General features: G+C 44.0%; 1 protein-coding gene across 1 annotated transcript; it reads right to left on the reverse strand.

Annotated features, from left to right (window-relative positions):
- Positions 1–213: 213 nt before the first annotated feature.
- Positions 214–9,254, reverse strand: LYPD8 (LY6/PLAUR domain containing 8). Its single transcript, XM_039225716.1, has 5 exons — positions 9,200–9,254; positions 8,696–8,815; positions 6,234–6,401; positions 4,178–4,312; positions 214–503 (listed from the first exon to the last, which is right to left on the reverse strand). The coding sequence occupies exons 1-5, from the start codon at positions 9,252–9,254 to the stop codon at positions 214–216; spliced, it is 768 nt and encodes a 255-aa protein (XP_039081647.1).
- Positions 9,255–12,754: the final 3,500 nt, after the last annotated feature.

A 12,754-nucleotide genomic window follows, 5' to 3' on the forward strand; every position in this document is an offset into this window, starting at 1 on the left:
GAACAGGTTTCAAATATAAGAAACTGGGAGGTGGTGCTGGACAGTAGCTGAAAGGAAGCCCAGCCCAGAGCATATCAGGACAGATTGGGCCAGCCAGTGAACCAGTGCTTTAATAATGGAGAAAAATGTGGCTGTCACAGGGCTTTGCCTGGAAGGCTCTGACTGCCATTTACTGAGGGAAAGGGTGAGGCATTTGAAGGTGGCTATTGGATCTCAGAGTAGCAGCCCCAGCAGAAGGAGGCTGGCAAAGGCTGCAGGGGTGAAAGAGACTTTGGAGCCCGTGTCCGGGGTGGTGGGCTCATTGGAGATGGGTGTTGAGGAACTGCCAACAGGAGGGGTAGTCAAGGTCGCATTGGGAACGGCAGTTGAGGAGGTGTTAACACCGTCTACACACTCAAACTTTCGGAAGATGACTCCTCCAACAGTCCGGTTCTGAGCAGACAAGAACTGACAGGTCGCGTTACTGATGTTGGAACAGCCTTTCAATACAAGCGTCTTAGACTCTGTGAATGCAATGGAGACAGTAAGGACTTCGCATTCCTTTTTGCTCTTCTTCCACAGGCCTCACAGCAACCTGTAACCTGTTTTAGATCTAAAACAGGGGCTTGGAGAAAGGGCCTAGGATCAAGAACACCAAATGGAGCAGTGCCTGTTAAGCGTCTAACTCTTGATTTTGGTTAAGGTTATAATCTCGCAGTTTGTGAGTTCCAGCCCCATGTGGGGCTCCCCACAGAGAGCACAGAGCCTGCTTCAGATCCTTTCTCCCTCTCTCTCTCTGTCTCTCCCCTGCGCTCTCTCTCTCTCTCTCAAAATAAATGAACATTTTTAAAAAAAGAACACCAAATGGTAATGGAGGAACCACAGAGGTCAGAACCCAGACCCCCCACCTAACTCCAGAAGAAACTGAAGCTCCAGAAGGTGGATGCAAGGCTGAGATCACAGACATGGGCCTGGGACTCAAATCTCAAGTGTTTTCCTGAGGAGCTTGCAGGTGACAAAATCCAGGGATGGGCTCAAAATCCTGAAGCCCTCTGCTCTCGATCTAGGAAGGACTTCTCCCAGGCTCCCCTCCTCCAGGTTCTGCTTTCCATCCCCACTTTTCTCTGGACCTGAGTTCTCTCTGCCTGAGTTTTTCTAAGAAAACTGGATGTGATCTTAATTCTAAATCAGATGGAGGTGGTCTTAATTCTAAATCTAAATTATATTATATTTAACCCTGTTAAAGGTGCAAGTCCTAGGGAAAGGCCAAGGGAATTTGCAAAGAAGATGTGGTTGTGATTGCAGCTACCGTTACTGAGCTCATAGTATGTGCCAGTATTGCTCTAATGGCTACAACTTAAACAGCCCTGGGGGACAGGCAGTTCACAGGAGAGGAAATAACTGGAGGAGGGGGCTAGCTACTCATCAGAAGAAGGGCTTCATATTTTTTTGAAAAGGAAGGAAAAATCTCCAAATCTCTTTGAAAAAAACAATGAATTATTTTTTTTAATAGAAAGTAGCAATGCTGGAGATTGAATTAGAGTGAGCTACAGAAATGTGCTGCTTGGTACACATCTACAGTATTGGGGGAAAGTGGACAAGCACAAAGATATGTGCCAAGCAACACAAATAACAAAACCGTACATGTACGATGGCTTTCATCTGCCTAGCTTTCCAATTAAGTCAAACACTATGGATTTAAAAAAAATCCATCCCATAGAGGCGCCTGGGTGGCTTAGTCGGTTGAGCGTCCGACTTTTGCTTAGGTCATGATCTCAGGGTTCATGGGTTCAAGCCCCGCGTCGGGCTCTGTGCTGACTGCCAGCTCGGAGCCTGGAGCCTGTTTCAGTCTGTGACTCCCTCTCTCTCTGACCCTCCCCTGCTCACGCTGTCTCTCTCTCCTAGAAATAAATAAAACATTAAAAAAAATTTCTTAAATACATATCACTAAGTGAAAGTCAATGTGAAAAAGCTACATACTATATGATTCCAAATATATGATATTCTGATAAAATCAGTTATGGGGAGAGTACAAAGATCATAGATTACCAGCAGTAAGAGATTAATTGAGGATTTTTAGGGCAGTGAAACTACTCTGTGTGATGCTATAATGGTAGACACATGTCATTATACCCTTGTCAAAACCTGTGGAATATGCAGTACAAACAGTGGACCCTAATGTAAACCTTGGACTCTGGGTAATAACGATGTGTCAATGTAGGTTCATAGATTACAACAAATGCTCCATTTTGGTGCAGAATGTTGATAGTAGGGGGAGGCTATGTATGTGTGGGGACAGGGGTATGTGAAAATCTCTCTACCTTCCTCTCAGTTTTTCTGTGAACCTAAAGCTGTTCTAAAAAATAAAGTTTATTTTTTTAAAAAGTAAAAAGAGGTTGAAGATACTTGTGATGTTTGACCCCACTGAAAAATCTGCAATTTCATGTAAATATGGATTTCCAATACTATAATTGCCATTAGCAAAAGTTGAAATTAAGTTGTACTTGGGTGTTGGTGCTCTTAAACTATTACTATTCTTGGCCATATTGTGACAGAGTCTCACTGGCTGTTCTAGTTTTAGCTTCATGTCTCTTCCTTTCCTGTTGGGCCACCACTAGATCCATTAGAATGCATTTCCACCTTCCAATGCAGTTTTGGTCCCAGTCAACAGAATCTGATAGAGTGATGAATGTACTTTCAGGCCTTGCCTGTAATAACCTGTCTGCCTGGGTGCATGGGTGGCTCAGTTGGTTCATGAGTTGAGCCCCCTATGGGACTCTCTACTGTCAGTGTGGGGGGGGCATTTTGGGTCCCCTGTCTCCCTCTCTCTGCCCCCCCTCTTTCTCTCAAAAATAAATAAACATTAAAAAGAAAAGACTTGGGGCGCCTAGGTGGCTCAGTCAATTAAGCGTCCAACTTTGGCTCAGGTCATGACCTCATGGTTCGTGGGTTCGAGCCCGCATCGGGCTCTGTGTTGACAGCTCAGAGCCTGGAGCCTGCTTCAGATTCTGTGTCTCCCTCTCTCTCTGACCCTCCCCTACTCAGGCTGTCTCTCTCTCTCTCTCTGTGTCTCTGTCTCTCTCTGTCTCTCTGTCTCTGTCTCTCTCTCAGAAATAAATAAAAACATTGAAATATAAAAAAGAAAAGACTTTCCTGCCTTCCTCCACTCCTCATCTTTCCCCGACCTATTGGTGAGATGCAAAGAATATCGCAAGAAGCTGCCAAGTCCTGGGCAGGTGGGAACTAGAGCCTCAAGATAGAAGGAAAACAGGCCCCAGGACTCTGCAATCAACTGCCATATGAGCAAAAAATAAACATCTGCTACATTAAGCCAGAGAATTTAGAGGTTGTTTTTTAACAGTAATGAACATAACCCAACTTAAGATATTATTTTTTAAATACTCAGGTATAACATCTGCCGGGATATGTAAAGAATAATAAATGTATTAGCTTTGTGTTTTATAATGATTAACTTTTGGGGCTCCTGCGCGGCTCAGTCAGTTAAGTCTCAGACTCTTGGTTTCAGCTCAGGTCATGATCTCACAGTTTCTGAGTTCAAGCTCCACATTAGGCTCTCTGCTGACAGCACAGTACCTGCTTTGAATTCTCTCTCTCTCTCTCTGCCCCTCCCTTACTCTCTTCCTAAATACATACATACATACATACATACATGTTAACTTGTAGTTCATAATGGTTAATATCCAATTACTTTTGTAGAAAAGAAAAATTTGTTGGCTATTAAAGCCCAATCTGACTCTTTCAGTCAGGTGATCCAAGTTGTCATAAGCCAACACTTTTCAGTGACAAGTAGAGAAAAAAGTATAAGTATTAAAAGGAAATAAAAGTCAAACACACACACCCACATAACACTCCAACCTAGTAAAGAAATAAATGCCAGGATTGACATGATGCACTTAAACAGACCTGGCTTGATTATAAGCCACAGTACAACAAGGTTCAAGAGGTAGACAGTCCAGAATGAATGGTTCTGGACTAAGGAGGTGGAAATAGCAACCATCTCAAGGCTACATTAACAGCCTCACTATCTCAAAGCATTCTGACCTTGTTTTTTGTTTTTTTTTTTTTAATCCTACTAACCTCTCCCAACCTTCTTTTGTTAACCCAGAACTTATTACCCAAGACTTGATGTGTTTTCAACTCAAGTCCCATAAACGACAATTAAAACCCCAAGACATACCAGTTGTAAATTCTGCAACTAGATTGACACACCATTCTTCTTTATAACATTTCCTGGGTTTCACACTACAGGAACTTTCATTAGATCCATAACACGCAAGACACTCTGTGTTGGACACATCTTCTGGTAGAGGAGCTGGAAATAATAAGAGTAATTTAGAACAGTGTTGTAACACATAACATAGCAGTGCCTTTGTACTGAAGGAGACAAGCAAGCAAATATGCTCGCCAAACAGATCTTGAGAATGGGTAATTGCATGAAGACACTAGTAATCCCAACCAGTTACATATCCCACCAAAACAGTCACAGCACACAACCTACACACTTGCCCTTACAAACCATTCAGTCTTGAAGAACTGTGGTCAGTGGGTGTGTTGGGCTGAGAAGGGAAAGGTAAGATTTTTATCTAAAACCGACCAATGACATTAGTCAGCTATACTGAGCATGTCAATAAGTGTATAGCTATTACTAAATCTTTCTCTGAATAGGGGTGCCTATGTGGCTCAGTCAGTTAAGCATCCAACTTCGGTTCAAGTCATGATCTCACAGTGATTTTGAGTCTTGTGTTGGGTTCTGTGCTGACGGCTCAGAGTCTGAAGCCTGCTTCAGATTCTGTGTCTCCCTCTCTCTCTGCCCCTCCCCCACTCATGCTTTGCCCCCGCCTCTCTAAAATGAGTAAAACTCCAAATTTTTAAAATGGTTTTATTTATTTTTGAGAGAGAGACTGCGAGTGAGAGAAGGGCAGAGGGAGACACAGAATCGGAAGCAGTCTCCAGGCTCTAAGCTGTCAGCACAGAGCCCAACGCGGGGCTTGAACTCACGAGCTATGAGATCATGACCTGAGCCAAAGTCTGACGCTCAACCGACTGAGCCACTCAGGTACCCCACAAAAATGAATAAAGAGAAATAAGTCCTTCTCTGAGTAAATGAACATATGCCATTATTTAACAAAATTCTACTGAGACCCAGTTCTGCTATTAATGACCTGTACTAGAACTATGGCCAACTAACTCTGCCTTATTGGATTTGTTTTCTTCTCTTTAGAAAGAGAGCTTTGCAGGGGCGTGGGGGGGAGCACCTGGGTGGCTCAGTCAGTTAAGCATCCTACTCTTGATTTCAGTTCAGGTCAGGATCTCACAGTTCATGAGTTCAAGCCCCATGTTGGGCTTTGCACTGACAGCGAGGAGCCTGCTTGGGATTCTCTCTCTTTCCCTCTGTCCCTCTTCTGCTTCTTCTCTTTCAAAAATAAATAAATGCTAAAGAGATAGAGGGAGAGAGTGCTTTGGTATAGACCAACATTTCTCAAATTATGATCCAAGAAATCATGAGAATCCCCAAGAAACTTTCAGGGAGTCCACAAGGTCAAAACCATTTTCATGATAATACTAAGATGTTCATTGCCTCTTTTACTATTTCCCTCACGAATGTACAGTGGAGTTTTTGAAATGCTACATGACATAAGAGATTGCAGCAGATTAAATGCACAGGCAAATCTGAAAACCCAGTTGTTTTCTGTTAAGCCAGAAACCAAAGGCGTTTGGTTTTCTCACTAAATATCATGTTTGGTTTGGAAGATATACCTTTTTCTATTTAAAATGTTATTAATGTTAACATGTGGGTTTATTGTTTTTCAATGAGCTCCATAAAGATTTTAAAATTCCATTTTGTAAATTCTTTTAATTTTTAAAATTTCCAATACAGTAAATACTGAGCTTATGATTCACATAAATCAAAGTTCTCTGGAGTTTGCAATAATTTTTAAGACCTACAGTCTTAAAATAAGGCCTGAGACCACAGAATTTGAGAACTACTAATAAGCATCTAATTCCATACAACTTGGAGTGCTGTGATTTCTCTCTGTACTTAGAAAGGAAAAAAGCATGAAAGTAGTGGTGGGTTTCCCATGTAATTATTGTAAGTCAGCTATTGATATTGCCCAGATATGTACTGAAGCTCTTGGACTCCAGATGTTCCCCCAGAGGGTGAGGACCACAGGTGGCAAAGGAAGGACAGAGTCAGGTGGACAGAGGGAGGATGGCACATTGCCAGCACTCACCCAGAGCATCACTGATGTCATTGCACTCCTTCCCTTGGCAACACTGGCTTGTAAAATGGAAGCGTTCTTCATCAGACACGTGGACAGTGAAACCATCAACAATGCTTCTCCCTTCCCTGCAGTTCTCTGCAGAGCAGGCATTATCCTGGTATAATGTGATGGCTCCCACTGCACAACGACAAACACAGAATGTCATCCCTGGGTGCTGAAGCTTCAGAGAGGGCAGGGGCCCTGGATAGTGACTGCTTCAAGCAACAGTGGAAAACATACCCTCAGTTCAATGTGATTTGAGACACTAGGGTGAGTTTCCTGCAAAAAGAAAAATCTTTCTCCATGAGGCAGTTTCTTCCTTTAGCAGGAGAGTGGTAGAGATACAGGCTAAACTTCAGGTCAAAGACCGATGAGGAGATTGAAAATGGTGACTCAGGCCAATATTCCAGAGTGCACTGATCAATCTTAGCATCTTGAAAAACAGCCAAGCAGATATGATGGTCCTAAGTGCAATCTGATGTTAAACCTGAATACAGTCAAGCTTCTAGGTCAGAGCTATCTGATACGGTAGTTAGTAGTTATATGTGGCTATTTAAAATTCAGCTCTTCACTCATGTAACCACATTTCAAGTGGCCAATAGCCACATGAGGCTATTATATAAGACTGAATTAATGTAAATATTTCCATTATTGAAGAAATTTCTACTGATAACCGTGGGTCCAATTTTAGGAAAATATCAGGAATAGGGGAAGAAAGAAATGATACCACAAGGAAGCAATTAACTGAAGCCAGAAAATGAGACAAAGACAGAACTATAGGACATATGGCCCAGCTTCTCCAAAAATTCAATGGGATTGAACAACAACAACAAAATGATAATACCTGTTACAAAACAAATTGGATATAATAGATCTGACAGCAAAATACAGTGTGGGGATTTTGTTTATATACAAATTCTAATACATTAACTATAACACAACATCTGAAACAATTGAGACATTTTTAAGATGACCTGGTTATTAGAAGAAATTAAAGAATTCCAGATAATTTTCTTAGGCATACAATGGTATTTTATTTATGTAAAAAGAAAAAAAAAGTCCTTATCATAGATGAATAGTGAAGTATTTTTAGGCGAAATTACATGATATCTAAGTTTGTTTTATTTATTTATTTTTTTACAAATAGTTTATTGTCAAATTAGTTTCCACATAACACTCAGTGCTCATCCCCAAAGTGCCCTCCTCCATGCCCATCCCCCCTCCCCCCCACATTCATCAGTCCTCAGTTTTTGTCAGCATTCAAGAGTCTCTCGTGGTTTGCCTCTCTCCCTTTCCCCCACCATTTCCGCCCTTCTTCTCCCCCTTGTTCCTCTAGGTTTGTTTTAAAATACTATTGCGGGGGGGGGGGCGCCTGGGTGGCTCAGTCGGTTAAGCATCTGACTTCGGCTCAGGTCGTGATATCACAGTTCGTGGGTTCGAGCCCTGCGTCGGGCTCTGTGCTGAGAGCTAGCTCAGAGGCTGGAGCCTGCTTCAGATTCTGTGTCTCCCTTCTCTCTGATCCTCCCCTGCTCACGCTGTCTTTCTCTCTTTCTTTCTCTCAAAAATAAATAAAACATTAAAAAATTAAAATACTATTGCAGGGGCATCTGGGTGGCCCAGTTGGTTAAGTATCCAACTTTGACTCAGGCCATGATCTTATGGTTCATGAATTTGAGTCCCACATTGGGCTCTGTGCTGACAGCTTGGAGCCTGCTTGGAATTCTCTCTCTGCTCCCTTCTCTCTCAGCCCCTCTCCCATTTGTGCTCTCTCTCTCTCTCCTTCTCTCTCTCTTAAAAAATAAACTTTAAAACCAAAAAATAAAAAAAGAAATTTCAAAAAAATAAATAGATAATTATTGAAAAAAAAAACCAAAATGTTGATTATTGACACAGGATAGTGGTTACATGGCAATGCATTATAGTCTTCTTCCTGCTTTTGTCCATATTTTAAAAAGCCCATAATAAAAAGTTAAAAAGAAATCTAAGTGCTCTGAGAGAGAGGTAACAGTAGTGCCGGCAAAACACACTGGGAAGTAATATGAATGAAAGTATGCTGGATCTGGAACAGGAATGAACACTAAGAAAGAGAAAAGGGGGGCATAAAGAGTGAAGAATGCAAGCAACTAGAGCAAATTGCCTTCTTTGCAATTTACTAAGACCTTCCCCTGCTTCTCACATCCACTAACAGAGGTCCAGAATGAGGTTTCGGTCAAGGGCAGCAATTTCAAAAAGCCACAGGCCTTGTCTGTTTGCTCTTGCATTCTCATCTGACTTCTGCGTTTTACTTCTTCTGGAAGGCATCTTCATGACCTCATCTCTCTCTCTTTGCACAGCTGGGCTGTTTCTCAGCCTTCCTTTCTTCCCGTGCCACCCTCTCCAGCTCCTGCCCCATGCAAATCCCAGAAATGAGGGTTATAACATCCCAAACTCACCTAGAGAAGAGTTAGCCACAAAACTGGTACAACTGACATTGGCATCTGAGGGACACTCAGTGATGTTGCTGTTGACACAGGAGTTTGTCAATGAATTACACTGCACACAACTCAGGGATTCTGGGGAGACAAGATGTCCAGCATTGTCAACATTCAGGAAACACTTATAGAGTGTATGCGGGACAAAGCTCCACATCCATCTCAAGGTAAAGGAATAACTGGGATGGCATCCCTTCCCTCTGGCATCCCCCAAACTTGAGGCTGTGAGATGGAGCCATCCCCATTAGTTTCCTTCCACTGTCCACCATTTCCCAGTGGGAAGACCCACAGCACAGAGCAGCTCCACTAACACCAGTGTGCACAGAGGGGTCTCCCATTACCCACTGACCACACTTTGACATGAGAGGCCACATGAGAGAACCCCAGAGCAACAATAGTGATAAGACGTTGATGAGGTGTGAAAAGAGGTCTTCATTCCCAAAGGGTGTCATTGTTTTCCCTCACCTACAGCTGTTACCACAAGTGCTGCGATGATACAGGTAAGGAGGATGCCCTTCATGGTGCTGGATCTGGTGTCTCCCAAGGACAAGGACTGTGGCTGCACAGCTGTAAGCTTGAAGAGACACAAATAAGGTAGTCTGAGGTCTTGGAACATCCCCTAGTTGTAGTCTTATTTTGACAAGCCCAGCACACAGCCCATCCTTGTGAAAGAAAGAATCAGCATACTCAGCTGTGATGCAGTTTCTATGCTGTCCTTTTACCTGTATCAGTCTGGGTTTTCCCCAGTCCTGGATGCCTGAAGAAGCATCTACACACAGATACAAAACACAGACTGTACCTTTCCTACAGAGCCACTTCAGGTACAACATGGGCAAGCAGATGATTTCCAGCCCTAATGGGGATTGGATCCAAGAAGAAAGCTAGGCTTTGCTGTCCCAGAGCATAATGTAATCTTCTAGGTAATATCTGGCCTCAGACACATAATTCAGGGGCTCGTTGCAGTCATCACCACCCCAATGGGCAGACACCAATTGAAGACTCACTCTATTCTGAGCACTCTATGTTCTTTAATTTATGTAATGCCTCCACCCTAGCAGACAGGTACTGTTATTAGCATCACCCTCATTTCATAGGGGAAATGAGAGGATAAATAAACCACTCAAAGTCAAGGTCACATTCTTGGGAGGTGATAGAGCTGTGGTTGGTTCAGGCCTCTAACCACCACCCACACTGCCTCTAACACATGTGAGTCCCGGAGCCCCAGGGCTGAACACAATCAGCCTACAGGACTGAACCAGAGTCTCCACCATACCAGTCTTTCTGTACCCACTAATCATCTGATAGCTACGGTTTCTCTGTATTCATTAGGACCCTGAATCAGAGCTCCCAGAATTTCATCTTGCCCATGTATCAAAGGAGCAAGGAGGGGAAGTATCTGTCTCTGCACGGAGTCCTTCCTGATTGTTAGCTCATTTATCCTATAAATGGTAGCCACAAACTGCATGTGGCTACTTAAATTTAGATTCATTGAAGGAATGAAAAAAAAAACCTTTTGTTTCTCAGTCACCTGGCTAGTGATGGCTTATCGGCCAGCTCAGCTTTGGAACAGTTCCTTTATTACAGCGTGCAGTGTGGCACTCATCAGGTGGGAAACTTAAAGACAGAGAGATAATGAATGCTCCCCAAATCCACCCAGCTTGTTAGGACAAAATTGGGACTTCAGTCTGAATCCTTCAAGCTCCAAAGCTGAGTTGCACCATGATAGGGAAAAGTGACCTTCACCTGGGAGCTGCAGCCTGCCTCCCACCTCTCACCTCTCCACATCACACACACACATGCACACCACACACACCACTGCAACGATGATCCTTTAGTTGACTTATTAGGTGTTGGTGAAAAGGAAGATAAACTAGTTAAACCAGGGGAGGCAGATGGGCCCGTTTAGTATCTAATGGCCACAAAATATAGAAAACCAAGGAGAAAAATTAAGTATGTCTGGTTTGGAGCTTGTGGCAAATGTTCTCTTCATTTTACCCTGCATATCCCCATGCCTGATCACGCCTCCAAGCTCCAGGACCCCAGTAGGGTGAGAGGCTCATGGAGGTGAGCCTCCTGGGAAGGGCCTACTCAAGCCTTGTGAGTGTGGAGGAGGAGGGAAAGGGAAGGAAAGATGTGAATGTAAAAAGGCCATAGCATCCATGTCTAGTACATAAGTTGCTTCTTCCTGTGGCATAAACATGATAGCCTCATTTTCAGGAGGACATAAAGGTGGCCCAGAGAGATCAGAATTCAGTCCAGAGACACATGACAGAGTCAGAGCCTGGATGTAGCGAGAACTTGGGCCCTGCTTGCCATCTCTGAAGAGAGAAACCAGTGAGGTGGAGGTTGGGGCAGGGGGCCACATATGGAAAATGCGAACATGTAGCATCTGAAAAACCCCTTCACAAAGTACTTCCTTCCACTCATTCTATCACTGGATATTTTCAATAGCTTGAGAGGGTCCTACTACAATTACTTTTATTTTATACACAGGCAGGCAGAGTTCCTAGCAGGTATGAAAAGGACACAGCACCACACCGAGAGCAAGCCCCGCAATGCACACATCTCTCCTCTCCAGGCTTCCCTCTCCTGAGTGCTGCTAAAAGAGCCAGAGCCATGAGAATGCCCTGGACCCCCCACCCCCACAATGCCCTTTCCTTGGTTTCAGCTTCTCCCAAGATGGGCCCCCACCACAGCTTGGCTTTAGCCCCTCACCTTCAGAGTCTGGCTTGGAGACTGCCCTGCAGAAGGTGGATCCCAGCAGAGGTTTAGAGCAGGTGTGTGAAGGGCCTTATATAGCAGATGACTACACAATCAGAAAGCACAGCTGCTTGCAGGGAGGGGCTTCTGGGTCTGACTGGACTCTGCCCAGCCACAGGGTCACAGGAAGCTTAATCCTTTGGTAGCTGTGCAGTTGGTCAACTCTCTGAGACCTCTAGAATTCGGGTGCAACTTTGGTTAAGGCTTGCCTTTGGCAAAACATACAAGAGAGTACGGTGTGTCTTGGGCATGGTATTATATTAGCTGTGACCCACTGAATAGGTTCCAGTATCTGTTAATATATCACAAACATCACTTTATATCAGCCTGATAAAGCAGTCACCTTGATTAGCCCATTTACAGAGGAGGAAACCAAGGCACAGAAGAGAAAGATAAGAGACTTGCCCAAGATCACACAGCCCAGGCAGTCAGAACTCAGAATCAGGCCATGTAGGGTCCATGCAGCTCAGGAAAGGGAAGTCAGGCCCTGTGGGGCCTCACTAAGATTCAGGGTCCTTTAGCCAAGATGAGGGTAAACCCACTGTGCAGCCTCACAGGGTAGAGGGGTCACAAAACACTTGCTTGCAGCATGTCCTACACAATGGTGTGAGGGACCCACAAGTGTTGCTGCTGCCACCACCAAAACTCCAGTTCACCCAGCCTCACCATCGGAGAAGCCACTATTGATGATAACCTGGGTTGGCACCTCCCAGCAGCCTCACATTGTGCCATCGGTGCTCCTGACATTGAGTGCAAACTGGAGTTACCTGCCCTTTTCTTCTTTCTGCTGTCCCCGCCACCTCAGACACATGCACATGCACACTCAGGCTCACACTGGCATACGTAAAAACTCAGACATATATTCACACACATCATTAACCACAGGCATGCACACATGAACACAAATGCACACACAGAGAGGAATGGACATCCATACACACACACACACACCACCACCACCACCACCACCACCACCACCACCACCACACCACACGACACCATACATCACAACCAACATCCCCAGCCTACAGTTAAACCTGGAGTTCCCTCTTCTTGAAAATATCTCTTTGTTTAAAAAAACAAATTTTTATTCATTTATTTATTTTGAGAGAAAGAGAGAGAGAACGTGAGCCAGGGAGGAGCTGAAAGAGAGAGAGACAGAAGATCCCAAGCCCTGACACAGGGCTCCATCTTGAGATATGGGGCTCTATCTCACAAACCATTAGAGCCAAAATCAAAAGTCAAATGCTTAACTGACTG

Source organism: Hyaena hyaena, unplaced genomic scaffold (genome assembly GCF_003009895.1).
Source record: "Hyaena hyaena isolate Hyena2069 unplaced genomic scaffold, ASM300989v1 scaffold_2642, whole genome shotgun sequence".
Lineage (NCBI taxonomy): Eukaryota > Metazoa > Chordata > Mammalia > Carnivora > Hyaenidae > Hyaena > Hyaena hyaena.